The sequence below is a fragment of the Carlito syrichta genome, unplaced genomic scaffold (genome assembly GCF_000164805.1).
Source record: "Carlito syrichta isolate Samal-C Ts95f unplaced genomic scaffold, Tarsius_syrichta-2.0.1 Scaffold155284, whole genome shotgun sequence".
Lineage (NCBI taxonomy): Eukaryota > Metazoa > Chordata > Mammalia > Primates > Tarsiidae > Carlito > Carlito syrichta.
Window position 1 is genome coordinate 59,512 of NW_007099380.1, and position 21,209 is coordinate 80,720.

A 21,209-nucleotide genomic window follows, 5' to 3' on the forward strand; every position below is an offset into this window, starting at 1 on the left:
AGCCCAGGAAGGCCGGTGGCCTCTAGAAGCTGGAAAAAGCAAGGAGATAATTCTCCCTTAGAGCCTCTCAAAAGGAACACAGCCCTGCCGACACCTTGACTTCAGTCCAGGAGACCCATCTTGGGCTCTGACCTCCAGAGCTGCAATTCAGACCTCTAAGTTCACTATGCCTGTGGGAAGTGGTTACAGCGGCATCCCTCTCTCCCTACAGTGTCGACAGAGGGAGGGGCAGAGTTCACAGTCTCTCCCTCAACTCTGCGAAGCAGCTTCTCTTTCCTGGGCCCCAGCACCAGGGCTCTCAGCAGCTTCTCCCCATCAGTAGGCCAGGCCACTGCTTCTGGGCATGACCATGCAGGTTCACTGCTTCCGAGGGAGCTGGTGAGTCCCCCAGTTCAGTGGCCCTTTCCTCCAGTACTTCTGCTGCTGCTGCTGTGCCCACAGGCTAACAGTCCAGAGCACAGCAGCAGCAGGGCCTACAAGCCACACTGCTCAGAGATACCAGAGCTTAGTAGAACATGAAACCATCCATACTCCTGCCACGTGCTGGATGAATCTTCCCCAAGCAGTGCCACTTCTCTGCTCAGACACCCCACTGCTGAGAGCTGGCAGTCTTACCCCTTGTCCTGGCCTTTAGTGCCCCCAGATCAGGTCAGCAGTCGTGCAACTGTTCTCCCTACTTCTATTCAAATGCTCTGCTGAGGGTTGATGGGCCTACTTATCATTTGCATCGGGGTTGGAGACCTCCCACCTCTGGGGGCCCAGCAGTTCGTGAAACAGGTGAGGTATGCATGGGTAGCAACAGGGAATGGCCAGGACTATGGTCAACCAGTGTCTACACCCTTGAAAGGGGCAGTTTCCATTCTGCTCCAGTGGAATGCTGCCGGGCAGGAATGTGGCTCTAGCACAGCCCGATTGTCTCATTTGGAAATTCTAGATTTGGTTGAGGAATCCTGGTTTTTCCATGCTAACAACTAATCAAAGAAATTTGAGTGTGTGGTGAAATGTAAGTTGCCTGTAAGCCCTGCGGGCCACAGTCTGTAGCCTCTGGGCTGCCCTTGCAGTAATGATGCCGATGTTTACGGAGCCATGGCATGTGTCAGGAGTGGTCTGCGCTTACTCCCACCTCTTCCTGCTCCCGTTCCTCTGACTCCTACTCAGCCTTCAGGGCTCATTGTCTCCTCTGGGAAGCCTTTCTGGGCCACCTCAGCCCACAGCATCCTTTCCTCCTTCTTACAGATTAATTTGGCCACCCTCCAAATGTCCTATTATTGTTTAAAGGTGTTTATTAGTTCAGGCTTTACAAGGAGCTAAGAAATGCCAGTTCAGGCCCCATAAGAAGGAAACACCAGTGGTGACAGCAGCCCCTATTACCTGCCAGCATGGTGTAGGGTAAGAACCATCTCTGTGTTATGGCTAAGGACACAGAGGCCAGGACCCAAAGGACCATCTGGTCCCTGAGAGAGTACATCACCGGCTCATTCTCTGTGGGGTCAGAAATTCTCGCAGAGAAGTCTCCCCTGGCACCTATGGTCTCAAGAGAGGGGAAGCGGGGACCTGCATTTGGCATAGGGTTTGCCTATCAATCCAAAGGCTGAGTCTGGGCTAACACCACAGACAAGTTTCATTCATTGGGGGTATTTTTGTCCTTCTTTTGTGAGGAATCATGGGGTATTAGCCAAGCGGGCCTGGTGCCTTTCTGAGGACTGCCATTCTGGAAGGATTCTGATTGAAGGTGGTCTCTGAGCATACTCCCTCCAGCAGGCAGCAGTGGAGGGAGGCGGCTGCCATCCAGACAAGATGAGTGGCAGGGGGTGTCTCAACAGGAGTCTAATGAAGAAATCTGTAGCAGTGGGGCTCGGCCTTGATGTGCGCTCACATCTGCCTTTCACTCTCCGTGAGGCTGGTGAACGGCACAGTGTCCACGGGCTGCCAATGGTAGACGGCCACATGCCTACAGCCATGGGTTCCAGGGCACAAGGGCGGCGTCCCCAGGTTCCTGGGCCGTTCCGCACATCCCCAGATAGAGGCTGCTGACTGCCCACCTTTTCTTTTCTCTCCCCTGAGATGGCGCTGTCTCCTCCCCCCCCCTTCTCTGTCTCATCAGTTGTTTCCAACAGCTTTGTGCAGCTACTCCAAGAGGAGCCTGAGCTCCCTGGGAACCTCTGTCCAGGTGGAGAGACCTTGAGAGGCTGTTGTTAGGGTGATTGCTGCGAAGCTGGTTGTCATGGCACCACAGAGGCCAGAGCTGTACTCTCAAGCTCCCTCAATTTCCCAGGCTGTGCACATAATCATGGCAATGAGAGGCGTACACATGGACAGGGAAAAAAGAGCGGCCCCTGCTGATGGCAGTCTCCTTGTCTAGTAGGTGGGCAGCCCATGGCTGAGCCCACAGCCCATCTGGGGTGGGCTGAGAGCCATGGACAGGACCCTGGTGTGTGCGCCACTGTCTCCTCATGACTTGGGTATGATACCTTCATGTTCCCAGGACTGGTCTATAGGAAAGCCTTCTCCTAGTCCACTGATAGTCAGACTTGTGTCTAAAAGGTGCCTGAAGTCTGCACACATCAAGTGGTGACAGCTGCTGTGTTGAGCAGAGGAGCCATAGCTGCCTGGCTGCCAGGTGCTATGTTGAGCTCCTCGTGGAGATGAAGAGATGGGGTTCAGAGCTATCTGCCCTTGTTCCCAGCTGAGAAGAGCAGAGCTCAATGCTGAGAACTGACATGGCAGCCCCATGCCTTGGAGGGCATGGCCTAGTGAAATGAAGCTGAACTGGCTTTGGGTTTAAGCCTTTGACTTGGGCATCACTGGCTATGTGCTCTCATCTGCCACAGAGAATTAACCAGGGCCAATTCATCTCTGTGGATTTAAGGCACCAGAGCAATGTGGAGAACGGTCACCAAATGTCTTGTCACCAAATGTATTGAGCGCCTACTACACGTTGGGCCCACGTACTGGCTCCAGAGCACCTACTACACGTTGGCCCACGTACTGGCACCTACTACACGTTGGGCCCACGTGCTGACACCATCACCACATGGGCTGTCCTTCCCCTGCAAGGTGACTCCAGAGCCTTAAGGCCACTGTGTTCTGATGCAGAAAAGGACACATTTCATAATCATGTAGAGAAGAAAGTCTTTGTCCCTCAGCATCCACTTTTGCTGAGTGACTTGGTCATGGGGAAGGAAAGCTAGGCTATCCTCTGTTTCATTTTGCATTTAGGGGAAGACTGAGAGGTCTCTCCACCTCCACAGTGGCTCATGAACATCCCTCTGGTGCACTCAAGCACCCCTCCAGCAGGTTCTGCAAAACATGGGGTCCGTAGCACACTGACTTCCCAAAAGCCAGACTTTATCTGTCAAGTGCATGTGCTCTTTGTGCTCACCCTGACACTGGGCTTACCTCTCCCAGGCCTAGCAAGGAAAGGTGGGGAGTGTCTATGGGTAGTAGCCAACACTCAACCATGGGCATTAGGCCAGGGTTTGAATCTAGTCTCTACTTCGGACTAGATCTCTGACTTTGTGTACGTTACTTGCTTTTTTCTTATCTGTAACTCTGAGTTCATGGATTGCTGTGATAATAATAAAATACTAACAGATACCTAGTGTTTACTGTGGGCCAGGCAAGCTTTCGCTCTGAATCTGCACAACAATCCAATAATTAGACTCTATTATTGTCCCCTTCGTATGGAGGTGGACACTTTGGCTGACGGAGGTTAAGTACAAGAAGTGAAGTCTAAGCTACCCACGCCTGGGTGTGTCTGATCCTAGAACCAACACTTTCGACCTCTAGGTCCCCAAGACCACCACATGTTCTTTCCATCCTCATTAAAGCCATTTCCAAACCTCAGTAATCTCACCAACACCCGTAACTGGCCTTTGTGATTCACCTTCATGAAGCTCAGCAGCGCATCTAAAGGCCACCTAGTGGCTGAAGTCTGTTGAGCAGGATTTGTAGCTCTCTGGAATGGAGGTCCCCAGCCTTTTTGGCATCAGGGACAGGTTTCATGAAAGACAATTTTTCCATGGATGGGGAAAGGGAAGGTGTGGGGATCATCAGGCCTTCGATTCTCATAAGGCGTACACAACCTAGATCCCTCGCAGGTACAGTTCACAGTAAGTTCTGCACTTCCAGGAGAATCTAATGCCACCCCTGACCTGACAGAAGCTGGAGATTCGCTTGCCCGCTGCTCACCTCCTGTTGTGTGGCCCGGATCCTAACAGTCCACAAACCTGTACCAGTCCACGGCCTGGGGCTTGAGAACCCCTGCTCTAGAAGGTAACATTCTCCTATCTCCAGGCTCTACTCCACTGCTTCCTCCAGCTTCTCCCCTCCCTCTACCTTTTGATACCCATCCTTTCTGGACAGTTGAGTTAGAAATAGACACTGTCTTCTCTGAGCTTGTAGAGCAAGGTTCTCCAGTTCTGGTCAATATATGAAGTCATGGTGCAGAGCACTATAAAATACTGTGATATTATCTTTAAAGTAGCTTATTATGTATAACTTGATATTAAGTAATATATACTTTTGTACTGGGGTCTGTTATATAGACCACAAAAATTTCAGAAAAACTTCTAGCAGAAAATTTAAAAATTGGGACAATTCTGACTTTTAGCTTAATATGATTTTCCTGGGAATTGAGAAGAAGCGGCACCCAATGCCTTTATTTTACACACTTGGCTTAAGATTCATAGCCCTGGTGTATTCGGAGGCACATACCACACTGTGTCTGATGTTAGATCTCTTCTCATTCATTCATACCTTTAGCAAATATGATTTAGTACCCACGGTGTGACAGGTACCGTCCAAGGACTCTTCCACTGCTTACTAACCTCCCCGGGCCAGCACCATGAATTGGTTAACACAGATTTGTAGTGTTGTGAATCCGCAATGACATAAACACAGAAGATTCTCAATCAACAGAGACTGAAAGTGTGATGCATCAGAACTTTCAGGAACACACAGTATATGCTGAGGATAAGAACACTCGATCACAGTGTGTTTCAACAAACTAACACAATACTCAGCACAAACACTTTTCAGTCAGCATTTTCTCTTTTTGACTCTGGGATCTAAATTTCACATTCAATTTAGAATGGACTTTATATTAGAAACCTTTCATGATTTCATATCCTTTTCTCCCACCACGATAAGCACACAAAGGGAGTAATTGCACTAGTCTTTCCATTCCATTGTGCCTCGCACAATACTTTGTTAACATTTATTGACCAATTCATGCCTTTGCCGGATTCCAGGCTTTTTCCTGAGCTCGATGATCCCAGCTTTCTCATGTGTAACTCTTCAATGACAATGTCACTGCATTACATGGATTTTCAAATGACACCAACATTTCAGGGTGTACTAATCAACCCCAGGATTAAAGATGCTTAGACATGAGAAAAAGTCCATTTAAATTCTCATGTCCAGGTTAGAAAGAGGAGAAGGTAAAAGCAGGTATCATCACGAAACTTGTGGGGCTGGGCGTTCCTCTGCCCTTTGCTGCTGGCTACATGTGGCAGTGAGGAGAGGTTGTCAGGCATTTTGGGTAGCTCAGCAGACTTGCACCATTGAGGCAGGGGGCTGCCTGAGAGAATAGCAGATCTCACAGTTCAGTTATTGACGCTACCTACTGGGCTGTCAACATAGAATTATGAGAGCTGCAGGGGGGTTTGACTCAGCCTGTATACTTACACGAGGTCAATTTTACATGCTAGAGACTCCTGTTCCCTTCCCCATCTTAGGGCTGTGCAAGCCCGGGGGGGTGGTTGTATTCAGTCTATGAAATAAGCAATAAACCAAGTCACTGTCTATGTTTTAGACTTCCTGTTTTCTGGGCCTTGATATCTTCAGCTGCAAAAAGGAAGAAATACTACAAATGCATAGGGTTTTTAGAAGGATCAGTGAAGATCAAGAGGTGAAAAGGGCTCTGTAAACTGTAGAAGACTATGTGACAAAAAGGATCCATTTAATTGTTTTATGTCTTTTTATTTTTTACATGAATCTTAGCGTCCAGAGAATTTGTGGGCTTCCTCTCTGCATGGTCTCTCCCTTAGTCTCTGCCAACTCTCTCAATGGTCTCACCATCCAGGCATGTGCTCAGGCTGGAAAGCTGGAGTCACCTCAGATGCTTTCCCTCACTTCACCTCCATGCTAGGTTTTAAACGACTCCTATTAACGTGACACTCAAAGTATGGACAAATCAATCCAGTCTCACCACTTCCATAGTTACTGTCTTCACCTACACGACCATCATCCCTTGCCTGAAGCATTTCAGCATCTTTCTGACTCTTCTCCCAGCATCTATGCTTCCTCCAGATGCTTCATTCTTAACTAGCTGCAGAAGGATGTATTTGAAAGTAGAATCGTCTCACCCCTTTATACAGAACCCTCCTAGACTTCCTGTCCTTAGCACAATCCCTTCCAGACTCCCTACCAGCCTAAAGGGCTCCCGTGGTGCCAACTGGGGTCCCAGTCCTTTTCACAGAGTCCAGTGTGAACGGGCCCCGTGTTGTGTGAGGGACCTGCCCCATGTGGAGTTCCTTTGTGGTTGGGGGTACCTGCCTGCTTTTCCCACCTCCCCTCTTGCTTCTGCCTTTCACAATACCATAGACGTTGGCTGGCCATCCTTCCCAGACCTACCAGGCACAACTCAGACTCAGACCTCTCTGCATTTGGCCACTGCTTCCTCCGAAACACTCTCACCAAATCTTACTTTGCTGTACTTGTTTGTGTGTGTGCAGCTTTACTCCTTGACAATAATGCCGCATGGGCAGGAAGCACTGCTCTCCTAGTACTGGCACGGTGCCCGACACATGCTAGGCCTCGACAGCCATGGGGTGAATAAACCAGCAGCCTTCAAGGACATCTGTTTCATAGCCTCTTCCCTCTACTCTGCCTGCAAACACATCAGATAAGCTTCCATCTCTCCAATTTGTAAAGATGTTGCAACTTGGAAAATCTTAGACTACTTTCATTACCATGTTTGTACTTGTGGTGCCTAGGAATGCATTCTAATTTTAGCATTCATATTACTTACACAAAACAAGGTGGGTCATTTATCATGCAATCTACATATCTTGTAATGCATTCTTAAAGCTAGAAATGAGTGAACCACTCTTTAGTGTTAGTTTTCTCATTGGTGTAGAGAGAGTCACCAGATGCAGATTTATCAAACTAGAGAACTCTAGTTGTTTACTCCTAAAGGCATTTGTTCAGCACTTTCACTATGCTAAGTGTTGGGGGGGGTTGATAAAAGAGACTAGCCATAATGGTGGTCCCATTTAATAAGAGAGACTGAGGTAAGTGCTCTGACAGAGGACATCTAGTCCTACTTGGGGTCCAGGAAGTCTTCCTGGAGGAATGTGCCTCCGCTGAAGCTTGAGGAGTGTGGCAGGCAGGATGATGGCTCCCCGAGGATGTGGAAGTCCTCATGCCCTGACCTCGTGAGCATGCTACCTTACACGGCAAGAGGGAATGAAGGCTGTGGGTGGGATTATGGTTGTTAATTAGTTGATCTTAAAAGGAGATTATTCTGTATTGCCTGGTGGGCCTCATGCAGTCACAAGGGTTCTGAAAAGTGGAGGAGGGAGGAAGAAGAGAGAGGGATATAAGTGAGAAGCACCCATCTCGCCGCTGCTGGCTCTGAAAATGGGGATGGTGGGGGCAGGAGCCAGAGCATGAGGCGGCCTCTGGAGGCTGGGTAAGGTGAGGAGCAGATGCTCCCTTAGAGGCTCCAGATAAAACGTGACTTTCAGACACCTTAATTTCAGCCAGTGAAGCCCATGTCAGACTTCTGACCTACAGAACTGCAAGAAGATAGATGTGTATTGTTTAGAGTCACTGAGTTTTTGATCATTGTATAGCAGTGTTAGCAAACTGATACACGGGGGAGAAGGCGAACTTTGATCTCACCTCTGGAGGAAAGATCTGAGAGAGATATATATATATCACATTGTGTGATAAAATACCTGCCTTGTTATGCTTAACTTATATTACCGTGAAAGGTAAAATGCATTCCTACGTACCACAAGTGGAGCAATGGTAGTAAAACATAGACTAAGATTTTTCAAGTTGCAGCGTACTTACAAATTGGAGAAATGGAAGGTGACTTTGGGTGTTTGCAAGCAGAATAGAGGGAAGAGGCAGCCAGAGCCCTCCCTAGATTCCAGCAGTGCAATGCCCTTCCTGGGGTTCAGGATGCCACTGCTGCCTGTGGTTGCTCTGTCAGTGCTCGTCCTGGGTCATGGTGGCAGGTAGGTTGACTCTGAGGTGTCCCAAGGCCAGAGCCACCTACACCCCAGGGCCAGCCTTTCCTAGTCTGGGTGCTGGGGGTCTGCAGCCTTGGGTGTGAGCCAGTTTCAATTTCCACTACCTTCTCATCCAAGACCCCAGTGGGGAGAGGGCAGGACCCAGGAAAGTATCAGTTGCTAAGGAAAGCCACACCCACAATTAATATGCCTTCTAGTTCTTAAGTAAATCATTCACCTGGAGTTTCCAGGATGACTAGTGGACAGAACTGGTTAAATTAATCAGACATAGAAATGAGTTTGGAGGGAGGGAAGGGATTCCGTTTTTACTGGGGGGTTTGGGCAGTGCCTGCTTGCTGCTAATTGTTGCCAAGCTTAGATGTGGGGGGCGGGCAGCTCCAAACACTGGGTGGGATGTGGTGAGTGCTGCTCCTTGCAGCGAGACTGTTTGGCTTTCCCCAGGGTGGAAAGTGTGTCTGTGTGCTTCTCATCCTGTCATCGGGCAAGAGCATTCTAACAGAGGCCTTTGTCTTTTTAGTTCAACCAAGCTGAAGTAAACACTGTTAATTATGCCCCAAATCAATACTGAACCCCTTTTGGAAGCTGAGCCAACCCTCTGAGGCTTTAAGAGTCAGCACAGTGGCTGGGCACAGTGACTCAAGCCTGTCATTCCAGCACTTTGGGAGGCTGAGGCGAGAGGATTACTTGAGCCTGCAGGTTCAAGACCAGCCTGAGCAACATGGTGAGACCTCATCTCTACAATAAAATTAATTAACTAGGCATGGTAGCGTGCACCTGTAGTTCTGGCTACTTAGAAGGCTGAGGCAGAAGTATTGCCGGATCCCAGCAGGTCGATGCTGGGGTGGCTGTGAGTGTGCCATAGCACTCCAGCCTGGGCGACGGAGTGAGACTCCAACTCAAAAAGAAAAAAAAAAGTCAACACAGCTGCAGTCTTGGCGATGTCTTTGGACACATTCCATCAGAGACCTGGGGAGGAGCTGCAGGTTTAGAAGGGGTCTCGTGGCTTACCTGCCAGGGTTTGGCAACTCAGTGTGTATAGGAGGGTGAAAATATGAGGGGATTTTGTGTTCTGGGCAGTGGCAGAGTTCATTCTGCAGTTGGAAAGGGTTAGGTCAGGCATTCAGCTGATGGGGTCTGTATAAAATGGAACCTGACAAAAGTATCCTTCTGGATATCAGAAAAAGATCACATTCTTTCTCCTACCAAGCACCCAGGAGTGGAGTGCACTCTCCTAGAAGCAGACAGGTGCACGTTTCAATCTTAGGATCCCCACTGTGATCGGGGTTAAGTTTCTTCACCCCTCTGGGCCTCACCTGTGAATTGCAAGTACTAATATCAATCTTTATGGGTTGTTGTGAACCCATTAAGGGAGAGGGAGGTTCAAAAATAGCAATCCATCTTCCTACTATGCCCACCCTTGGAGGAAAATGACATTTCTGATTTGGATTGTTAGACTGGGTATCACACTTTGTCCCATCCTCATGGGAGCTCAGACTGTTTCCCCAGTGACTATACTACTCACTTAAACATCTCAGATTTTAAAGCCTAAGCTTTTCCCCCTCAGCATAAAAAAGTCAGATTTCTTTCACACCAGGCCACAGACAGACTTATGAACACACAGGGTAGATGCTGACTGCTCCTGGATGGGAAGGCTGCCTTGGTGTCATCTTAGGGAGGGTATTTCTGTGGCTAAGCCTTGAGCTGCAGATTTGCCCATGCAGAAGGGCCTTGCTGCTAGGAGTGAATGCCTGCAGTCAGTGGCCTCATGGACCAAGCTGGTACAGGGGCATGGGTGCTGTAGAGAGCCCTGGCTCCTCACCCTGGCCTTCAAGACCCTCCAGCTGGCTTCACCTCCTGTAGGGCCCTGGCACAAACATTTCTGGATCCAAGGGATGGGACCTCAAGGGCAGGCAAGGAGGAAGGCAGCTCTGCCTGAACCGCAATGAAGATGCAATGGAAGAATCCCTGCTGTGCCACCAGGTAGGTGCTATCACACACGGGATTGATTTCATTCAGCAACTGTGCACTGGGGACCTTCCGTGTGCCAGGCAGCATGCTTGTTGTGTTTACTGCCATCCACTAGCCAATAGCCAAAGAAGTCCCATGATCATATCTCCCCTCTTGCCTTTCTTGACCTCTCAGAAGCATTGACACAATAGAGCCTAATGTCTGTCCAAATCACCATCCACTCTTGGTTTGGTACCTTGGTCTTCTACTCACTTCCCTGGTGGCTCACACCCTGTTTTCTATAAAGGTCACCTCCTCCTCTCTCTACCCCATTGAAAATGCTGGCAGCCGGGCTTGGTGGCTCAGCCTGTAATCCCCGCCTTTGGGAGGCTGAGGTGAGTGGACTGCCTGAGCCTGTGGGTTCGAGACCCGCCTGGGCAACTTGGCGAGACCTCATCTCTACAATAAATCGAAAACCAGCCGGGCGTGGTAGTGCGCACCTGTAGTTCCAGCTACTCGGAAGGCTGAGGCGGAAGGATCGCCGGAGCCCAGCAGGTCGAGGCTGCGGTGGCCGGGAGCGGCCACTGCACTCCAGTCTGGGTGACGGAGTGAGACTCCAACTCAAAAAAAAAAAAAAAGAAAAGAAAATGCTGGCATGCCCTCAGCCTGGGTCCTGGCCACTTCCTTCTCTTCATCACACCTTCTCTCCCAACTGCCATCACCCATTCATAACCTTAACTATTACACCATGCTCCTGATGTCTATGTTCATTCCTCTGCTCAGGCCCCTTCCCTGGCCTCTGGACTCACGTGGCTAGCCATCCACCTGGCTTTTTTACATGAAAAATGGATGAGCCACAGACGTCTCAATCAGGACACCTCAAACCTGTCCCTTCTGCCGTATCCCCTTTGCAGTGCACGTGACCAGCCCCCACCCAAGAGTTACCTTAGACTCTTCCCTTTCATCCACTCATCCCTCCAGGCTCAGCACATCCTCTTAGCCTCTCTCCTGAGTAGATCTGGGGTCTCCCCACTTGACACGACTTCACTGCCTCACCCTGCCTGGGGCCCTTCCCATTTCTCCTGTAGGTAGTGGCAACAGCCCTCTAAAATGATCTCTACCTGCCATCTAGCCACCCATCGCTGAAGGACTGACTCCTCTAAGACTGTAGACCGAGTTTTTGCTCCCCTGCTCAGCAATGTCTTGTGGCTTCCTGTCTCACTTCGAGTGACCTCCAATTGCTCTGTCTTGGCCCCCAAGCTCCCCACATCTGGCCTCAGCCCGTCGACGTGGCCTCACCTTCCACCCTGTCCCTGCCGACTTGTCTCCACCCATAGGTCTTTTTCCTACTCCTGTGTTAGGACCTTCACACTCAGATGGGAGCTTTCTCTTGGGATCCTTCTGATAGCTCAGGCTTTCATTGAGGGCCTCACACTACTAACCCTGCTCAGTCTCCTTCCAGCGTTTGTCATGGTCTGAAGTGATCTTGTTTATACTTGGGTACTTGTTTCACCTCCTTCCTCCCCACTAGAAGGTAAGCCCTCTGAAGACAGGAGCCAGTGGGTGTTTAACAAATCTTAGTAGAATGTGTGGTTTCTGGTAACCTGGTGAAGAGCTGCAGGCCTGGATGCAACCCCCACTTGGTGGCTTGCACTCTGGTGGCCCCAGGGTGTCGTTTCCCTGTCAGCTATGCCCTGCTTGTGAGGTGTGGGCTATGGCAGTGTGGCTCTCACAAGGGTGTTAGGAAGACCCAATGAACTCACACACGTGCACTTCTGGATGTGGTGAGTCAGCATGGACGTTAGTGGTGATCGTGGCTGTGGACACGACCATGTCCACAACCACTGCTGCTCCTTCTGCTCCCACGCTTACAAGACACGTGTGGCAGGGAGACAAGACAGCATTGTCATTATACCCACAACTGACACCATGCTTACATCATATGCAGGCCCTAGTCAAAGGCCTCGTGGGTGGTAGCTCATTGGATCCTCATCAACAACCTCTAAGACTAATACTTCAACTGGCTGTATTTTATAGCTGAGGCCCAGAGAGGTTAAGTAACCGGTTCAAGATCTATCGAATTGAACCATGAATATTAGTTGGTGGTGGATGACCCACCATGTTGATGCTCCTCCCCATTTTGCCCTTTTCTCTGAATACACTCACTCCTCTTCGCTGGGTTTGACAGAGGGGAAGAAACAGAGAAAATGACCTGGGCTGTGAGTACAGGGACGTCCTGCAGGGCTCCCACTTGGCCTCAGCCCAGCATTAGGGACAGGTGCCGCTGTGTGTGGAGGGAGTTTTTATCTTTTCTGCTGACTCCACCCCAGAGCTGAGGTACCCAGTGGGGCTCTCCTGTTCCTCAATGACTCTAAGTTACAGCAGTCAAACTGCAACCCTGGAGGGAATCTGGGGCCCATTGTCCTGACACCATGCCTTTCATTTTGCCCCTGCTCAGCTGTGTCCACGAATGCCCATCTGGTCTTGCTGCACTCGCAGGGAGCTCATCTCCTTGACCCTGCTTTCACGTCTGTTATGAGTGTCTCCCCACTTGCTCCAGCTTTGACCACATCCAGGGCTTTGGCTTGTCAAGTCTCGTGACCCTTCAAGCCACCCCTTTTCTGTTCCCAGTCCTGCCTGAGGACTCCCCCTGCTTCTTTCCTTTTGTGCTGCTAAGGCATGCTCTGCTGACGCAGGATCCTCTGCCTCCAAGACCAGCTTTTGGACAGGAACCGGGTTCCTCAGTACCTCCTAGCTGCGAAAGTCGACAAAAGTCCCTTTGTTCAGAAAGAAATTATTTCAGAGCCACAGGAGGGCATTCAGGTGCCATTGTCCTGATACCTGGTAGCCACGGGGACTGCAGAGACCCAGTATGCAGGGTCTTCATCCCCTGGTCCCTTGGGGGGGCTTTGTCTAGCATCTCCCCTGCCTCTGCTGAGTCCTGCACACTGCGTGCTCCTGATGTGCCCGGAGCTGGGCAAGCCCCATGTCCATTATCCCTTTTCATCCTTACCCCAGAGGAAGGTGCCCACATCAGCCCCTCCCCAGGCCTCCTGCAGGATGGGAGCCTGGACACAGCACTAGGACTGCCAGCTCCAGGGCCCGAGCTCATGCTGACTTTCATGACTTTCCTTCTGTTGGGGGCGGAAACTCCTCTCCCCTGAGTATGCTGATGCCTCAGAATGTGGGGATGAGGCCTTTAAACAGGCAATTCTGTTAAAATTAGGTCATTCGGGTGGACCCCAGTTCAGTATGACTAGTGTCCTTATAAGCAGGGGAATTTTGAACACATGTACGGAGGGCAGTGCCTTATGGACACAGGAGCAGCCACTCACCAGCCGAGGACAGAGGTGCGGACCAGACCATAGCCTGGAGGAAGCTGGCCTTGCCCACACCTCACCTCAGACCTCCGGCCTCCAGAGCTGTGATGGGAGGAAGTTTTACCCTGTGAGCCACCCAGCCTGTGGCCCTTTGTTCAGCAGCCCTGGTAAACAAAACTCCCCTTTCTTCGTGTCTTTTGCCATCCTCCTGCCTTTCAACCACAGACGTTCTGTGAAGCCCACGCTATGTCAGGCACTGTGGTAAGTACCACAGAAACTCAGTAGCTCACGAGATAAAGACACTGCCTTCAGAGAGCACATTCTAGTTGGGGAGACAGAGACTATGGAAAGCAAGCAACCATTACACATGCTACGAAAGACAGAAATAAAATAGGCTGATGAGATCAAGAGAAATGGGGCACGGATGGGGTGGACAGAGACGTCATCTCCGAGGAGGTGACATTTTTTCAGAGTCCTAAAATATGACTATGGTTCAGATAGGTAGGGGGCATGTGGAAGAACATTCCAGGCGAAGAAAGAGCATGGGCAAAGGCCTTGAGGCAGGAAAGGGCTGAGGGTGTTGGAGGTGCAGGAAGCAAGATGGTGTGGCCAGGTTACCTAGAGCTGAGGCTGGAGAGGGGACAAGGCCAAGATTCAGGGGGTGGAGGAGGTGACCTCTGGGTTCATTCCTCTCTTATTTCCTAGACTGGTGTTCATCACAGTTGGCCCATTTCTTTCACCCAGCCCCCAACACTCATGCATGGAAAGGGCAGAGTGTGATCCAGGCTTGCCAACATCACTGCCCTCAGCACTCTATTGTTTCAGTATCTCAAACTGCAAACACAAGTGAGAGGGAGAAAGCTCATCCACCCAACCCTCTTCTGAGTCTACAGAGTGAGGGACATATGGAAATTAATATATGAAGCTCCTATAACATGGCCCTCTTGGAATGCAATGAAACGCCGAGGTTATTAAACGCCCTCCTCAGTGCATCTCCGAGATGCTATCCGTTGTGTTGAATTTGGATGCACCATCTCTGCTTGCATCACACACGCACTGCACCCCTCAGCTGGGCCACAGTGGCTGTGGGTGGCCCTTGAGGAGGCTGGGGAAGATCAACTTGACATGTCAGGCCAGGTCAGACGAGCTTGCTCCCCAGTGGCAGGAGCTGGGTCACCACAGAACAAAGGGGGATGCGTGCTGAGGAAGGCTGGTACTTCTGAGTCAGGAAAACGAATTCTGTTCACCTCTGTACCAGATGAGCAGGCTGGCACTCAGTGGTGCTAGGCTGGGACGTGCTGATGCAGGGCTTGGCAGAGGCTTGCCAGCTGGCTCCTGGGCCTCTCTAGGGACAGCCTCCAGGGTTTTGCTTCTCTAGGGCTGTGTGAGGCCTGTGCTGGAGGGAGGAGCAGTCTAGGGCTCTCTGGGTGTGAGACCTGCCAGGCTTCCTGCTCTGTGCACCTGTACAACCTTTCCTGTGTTCTTCCACGCACTGCTCAGTCTCTATGTCTCAATTCAGCTGTCACTGCCTTGAGGGTCTTTGTCATACCTGCTCATACCACCGCATCTCTCTGTGTGCCACATACTACAGGTACAGTGCTATATCTGTTTGTGCTTCCCTAAAACATCTTGACCTTTCTTAGTGCAGCTAGTTTTACATGTCAATCTGACTGGCCCATGGGGTACCCAGATATTTGCTCAGACATTCTGCATGTCTTGGTAAGGATGTTTTTGGATGTGTTAAACATTTAAATGAATAGACTGAGTAAAGCAGATGGCTCTCTGTGGTGTGCGTGAGTCTAGTCCACTCAGGTGACGGCCTAAAGAGAGTGAAAAGGCTGACCCTCTTGCAAGTGAGATAGAACTAGACTGCTTTTGAGCTGGGACATGGATTTTTTTCTCTCTGAACTTGAACTAAAATACTAGCTCTTCCTTGGTTTTCACCCTGATGGCCTTTTGGCTAGAACTCTACCACCAGCTGTCCTGGGTCTTCACCCCAATGGCCTTTGGACTAGAACTCTACCAGGGGCTCTCCTGGGTCTTCATCCTGATGACCTTTGGCCTAGAACTTCACCACCAGCTCTCCTCGTTCTTCGCCTTGATGGCCTTTGGTCTAGAACAAAACCACTGGCTCTCCTGGGTCTTCGCCTCGATGGCCTTTAGACTAGAACTTTGCCGGCTCTCCTGGTTCTTCACCCCGATGACCTTTGAACTAGAACTCCACTACCAGCTCTTCTAGGTCTTCAGCTTGCCAACTGCAGATCTTGGGACATATCAGCCTTCAAATTATGTGAGCCAATTTCTTATAATAGATCTCTTTATGCACACATGCAAGCAAACACCTTACTGGTTCTGTTTCTCTGGAGAACGCTGATTAACTCAGATAATGAGGAAACCAAGTCTATTTTTGCTCATCCTTGTATCTTCAGTACCTGACACAATACTTGACATACAGTTTGTGCTAAAAAATATGAATTAAATATACAAATAATGGAGCCTTCTTTACCTGCCAAAATGGTTGGAGATCCAAGCATCTTATCTCTGCAGACCTGGAATGAGGGGACCCAGGAGGAATCACTGTGACAATTGCTGCTGCCATGTATGAACTCCTGTGTGCCTGGCAGAGTGCTAGGATCTTGAACACATGCTGACACTTCCTTACTATTTCTACTTTCTAATGAAAAACCGAGGGCTCAGAAGACTTAAATAATGGCCCTAGGTCACACGGTACTGAGTGTCAGAGCCAAGTTCTGACTCCAAAGCATCCGCTCTAAACCATTCTGGTTCTGAAAGGGTTTGGCTCTTTTTCCATCTTGAGTTCGGGGTTCGTCATGCCTTTCAGTCAGTTTGTTCCCCAGTATCCAGGACTCACGTGGGCCTGTCTGACTCTAAAGCCCAGGCAGGTGCCTGTCTCTATCTGTGTGGTCCCTCAAGCCCAGTTTCACCTCCACTCACAGAGGCCCTGCCTCCTGGGACCGCTTTTGTCCCCTCTCCCAGCACTACCCTGCCCGAGGCCCAACCCTCACTCTCTCCTCAAGAGACTCATGGACGTTCCATTTGTCCCCATTCCCACATGTCATTTATCCCAATACTTGGGCATACATTTATTTCTTAAATAAGTATTTACTGCCAACCTACTTATGTGTCAGGCCCTGGCAGTACGTTGTGACCAACTGAATTTGCGTCCTCAGAGGGTTCACCATCTAAAGGGAAATGACATTGAGCAGCAAATATCACATCAGTGTGTGATGAATGCCAAGCTCTAATGTCACAACACTCACAGTTAGTTCAAAAGCAACTATTCCTTTTCCCTTCCCTTTCTTGTGATTTCCACAACCACATCCTTTCACTAGGTTCTGAATTTTGCTTGTATTGAGATGAAAGCACACCCTTCTAACTCCCTTTCTTCACAGCACTGCTGTGTTAATCTTTCATGAAACACAAATTCTGTTAACCCTGCTCCCCACGTACATAAGCACAAATCATTCCCCACATATGAGGACCCATGCTTCTCAAGCTGGAGCACATGTATGTACACACAGGGTCTAGGGAGAGGGAGGACGGGTACACGGGGGCACAGAAAGCTTTTAGGAACATCAATTTTGTTTGAAAGTTGAAGTAGGGTGGAATGTAATTATTAAATTAAACTGAAAATAGACATTTCAAGGGGGTAAAAATGCAAAATTCACATGAAATTCTAAATGAAAGAATAAGACTTTAAAGAAGATCTGCCAGACATGTGCCATTTTGGTTTTGATGATGGGACGGGTCACCGAGAACATATTGGGGAGGGTGGGCTGCTTCTGCGTGCCCTTCTTCCACGAAGCAGGGATCATACTAGCCCCAGGAGAGCTTGACTTGGTGGAAAAGTTTACGGAGGACTGGCTACCACAGGAACCAGGCTCTGGTTATAAAATAGGTGCTCAATGAATGAATGGATGAATACATGAGAGCATAAACTTTTGACTCTGTTCTTCAATGACCAACCTGATAGGAGCCATCATTCTGATCGAACCTTTTGAACTCAAGGTTCTCCTTTCCCCCAAGCTCGGGACGCTGTTGAGACTCTATAAAGACTCCGTGCACTTTATTAATTCAGGATTTTGCTCATTCTGTGCACACTGCTCAAAATACCCTTCTTCCTGCTTCCCTAACCAAATCCACTTGCACTTCAACACTCAGCCACCTGGCGTCTACCTTCCCTGTGAGGTCTGTCCAAAATGTCTCCCCTCTTCTGAACATCATAGCCCTCGTTGTCTCCACCATTCATTTGAGTATGAAGATGGACAATGCCTTATACGTCATTCCTGAGATGCTTCCTAGGTATCTCTTGTCTCATCAGCCACATCTGAAATTCTCTGAGTGTAGAAGTCTGTTGTTTTGTTCAGAGTTCTTTAGAGTAATAAACATATTACAGGTATAGGAGTGTCATACGGAAGAACTGACTGCGTGAACTGGAGTCTAGATCAGTGGTTCTCAACCAGGATAAGTGCCTTCCCCAAGAGGATGTTTCTCTATGCCTGGAGACATTTTTGGTGACCATGACTGGGCTTGTGCTACTGGCATCTGTGGTTGAAGCTGGGGTGCTGCTAAACACCCTACAGTGCCAGGATAGCCCCTCCTCAGACAAAGAATTTGGTGGCCCCAAGATTCAATAGTGTACTGTTAAGAAACTCTTGTCTATAGTATAGGATCTTCCTAACTTGTTAACCTTGTTTCTTTATTCTCCCAGCCAGACTTCAAATTCCATCCTTCAGGCTTCTATTCAAGCAATTCTCTAAAAAATGAATTCTGATCATATTACTCCCCTGGTTACTTTAGCAGTTGTTCACTGACTTTGACCAAAAATTCAAGTTTTTCATCATGGCCTTTATGACCTGGACCATGCCTTCTTCTTCCCTTCTTTACACCATTTCCTGCAGACCGACCACACCTGCCCCCCCACCCCCCGAGTTTCACAGACGTGTTGTGAACTCTCATACCTTGGCATCTTTGCACATTATGATCCTTCTGCCTGAACACCTTGTGGGAAAGTACTTATGTTACTCTGTGCTACTGCTCAGAGACCCACACTAGTGCAAAAGTCAGTGGAACATGTGTTAAGCACCTGCTGTGGGCAAGACATGGTAGCAGGTGCTAGTGAAATGGTAGTGAACAAGACAGAACAGTCCAACTTCTTGAGAAGCTGTCAGCACTCTCTAGTATAATTTTCTGCAATGAGGAACTGTCCTAAATCTGCATGAATATGGAAACCACTAGGCACATGTAGTGTTTGAACACTTGAAGCGTCATTGATCTTAATGGAGGTGTGCTGTACATGTAAAATACAAGTCAAGGTTGAAGATTTAGTATGAAAAAAATGCAGATGGTCTCGTTAATGAGCTCTGATAGGTATCTCTTCTGAGGCCCCTGGCCAACCCACATGGTGGCTGTTCTGATGGTTCTACCCACTCATCAGAGAAAATGAAGGCTCAGGAAGATCCAGGGAGGGCATTGCAGAGTCAGATAGCCAATAGGGCAAGGCCTGGCTCTGACCTGGGGCTGTGACTCAGCACACATCACTGAGCTCTACATAAGCTCCCCCTGTGAAACCCCTGACTGCCAATGGGCAAACAGAAGTCACCATAGTACCGTGCCATTGCCACCCTTCCCTCATCCACACCTGTGCAGAGAGCTGGCACGTCACTCGGTCACATGGGGATACAAGTTAAAATCTGGGGCCAGGAGAGAATGGGTTTCATCTAGCTGTCCACAGCAAGCTGAAGTGGCAGAACAGCCCCTCACAGAATGTGATGGTGGGACACAGGCAGTGCTGGCCTCTCCTAGGCATCTTGGCAAGCGGCACATGTTCTGCCAGCACTGGACAGTGCTCTGCAGCCTTGCAGGTGCCTCTGCTCTGGAGAAGTTTCTTTTCTGGAAAAGAAACTCCCTTGCTAAGTCCAGGGCCCTTGTTGAGCACAGCCCCCCCAGCCAGTGCCAGCTTCCCTGCTCATGTCCTGGTAGCCAGGCCCAGAATGGCAGCCTTCTGCATCCCTGCACTCAGTTCCTGCGGGCACATGAGGGCTCTGCTCCTTCCATGCCCTGACAACTCCAGTGGTATCCAGGGCCAAGAGCCTGGCTGCATCTGACTCTAGTTCCATCTCTTGGGTGCCCAGTGGACTGGCAGGGACTTCTAGATGGCTGCTTCCCACAGCCCCCACCTCTCCAAGAAGCCTCCAGTCGCGACCCTGCTGCTGCTCTTGATGCCTGGTTATTCTCAGCATCCAGCACAGCCCAGCAAGTCCTGTCAGCTCTACTGCCAAGATCTGCCAGAACCCACCACCGTCTCCATTTCCACTTCACCTCTTTGTCCGGGCTCCCTTTCGACAGTCTCCTTGTGGTCCCCTGCTGCACCTCAGGTTCACTTTCCCAAAGCAGGAGCATGATCTTCTTAACACAGAGTGTGGATCATGTGACACCATTATTGAAACCCTTTATTGACAGGGTCACGTCTTACTTATCTCTGTATATGAATGTTTTAGATTTAACTTGAGTTTTCACCTTTACAGAAAGATCAAATACGAGCAGACTCCTACATGCAGTTTCCTGACTGTGGTGTGTCTAACATGGGGAAAGAGACCACAACCTTCCAGGCCCTCTCCCTCTTCTCTCTCTTCCCACAAGTCACCCTGGGGTTGCTACTCACACTTGGTGTGCCTGTCACACAGGGCCGAAGCCCGCATGTCACACAGCCGGATTGTTCCTTTGCTGCTGCTGTACACGAAGGTGTTGCAGTGATGGGGGTGGAACTCGGCTGCGGTGATCACTTCTGTGAGCTCCTCCATGTTGGCTGGCTTAATGTCCACGATGTCTGGCACAGACGAGTCAAGGAGGAAACCAGAAGGGCCAGAAGCTCAAGGGGCATCAGCAACAGCACTGCCCTATGTTAGTGCACCATTCCAGCATTTACCACTCACCTGGTGGATCCTCATTGCACACTGGTCCCAGGCAGAGGAGGTTCAGGGACTTTGGGAAAATGGCCCAGGGTTACCTGGTACTCAGAGGTAGCATTAGAACTCAGGTCTCCTGACTCCCTGTTCGTATTTTATCCTCTGTGAAATCCACTCATGACCAAAGTACCTGCTAGTGCAACTGTGCTAAACGTACCAAATGGCAAAGATACTTGCTTCCCATTTTGTGACAGTGGTTAAGAAACCAGTCCCACTGCAACCAGATAACCAGTCCTGGACTGATCAATGATACCGGTGATGGACTGCAGATCCTCATCCATGAAAACTATGAGCCCTGCTTTAAGTATATGTTGATGGTGATGATAACAACAGTTGCCACCATTTATTAAGCATTAACTGTAGGCCATTCACTGTGCAAAGCATGTCACATACTTTCATTTAATCCTTAAAATCACTCTATAATCCGCATTTGTCTCAATCTCATTTTTCAGGAGAGGAAATGGAGGTTCTAAGTACGTAAAACAACTTGCCTCAAGTCACATGGCTATTAAGACAAAACTAGGATTTCATTCGAGCTGCAAAATCGGTGCTTTTTCATACTTATGCAAAATTTCCCTCATTTATGATATATAAGCCTCCTAGCATCTATAAGTTGTGATTTGCCTTCGAGTGTGTGAGGGAGTTTAAGTATCAGAAAGAAGCCAGTTACATGTATGGTGGGAAAGTTT

At 49.4% G+C, this 21,209-nt stretch overlaps 1 protein-coding gene across 2 annotated transcripts in view; it reads right to left on the bottom strand.

The window, feature by feature from the left end:
* Positions 1–21,209, bottom strand: part of LOC103252361 (serine/threonine-protein phosphatase 2A 55 kDa regulatory subunit B beta isoform) — a 281,419-nt gene that overhangs the window by 18,762 nt on the left and 241,448 nt on the right. For both annotated transcript variants that reach the window (XM_008050989.1, XM_021709060.1), the window contains one exon: positions 20,217–20,381. In XM_008050989.1, the coding sequence (XP_008049180.1) occupies positions 20,217–20,381 (165 nt within the window). The remainder of the gene's footprint in view (positions 1–20,216; positions 20,382–21,209) is intronic.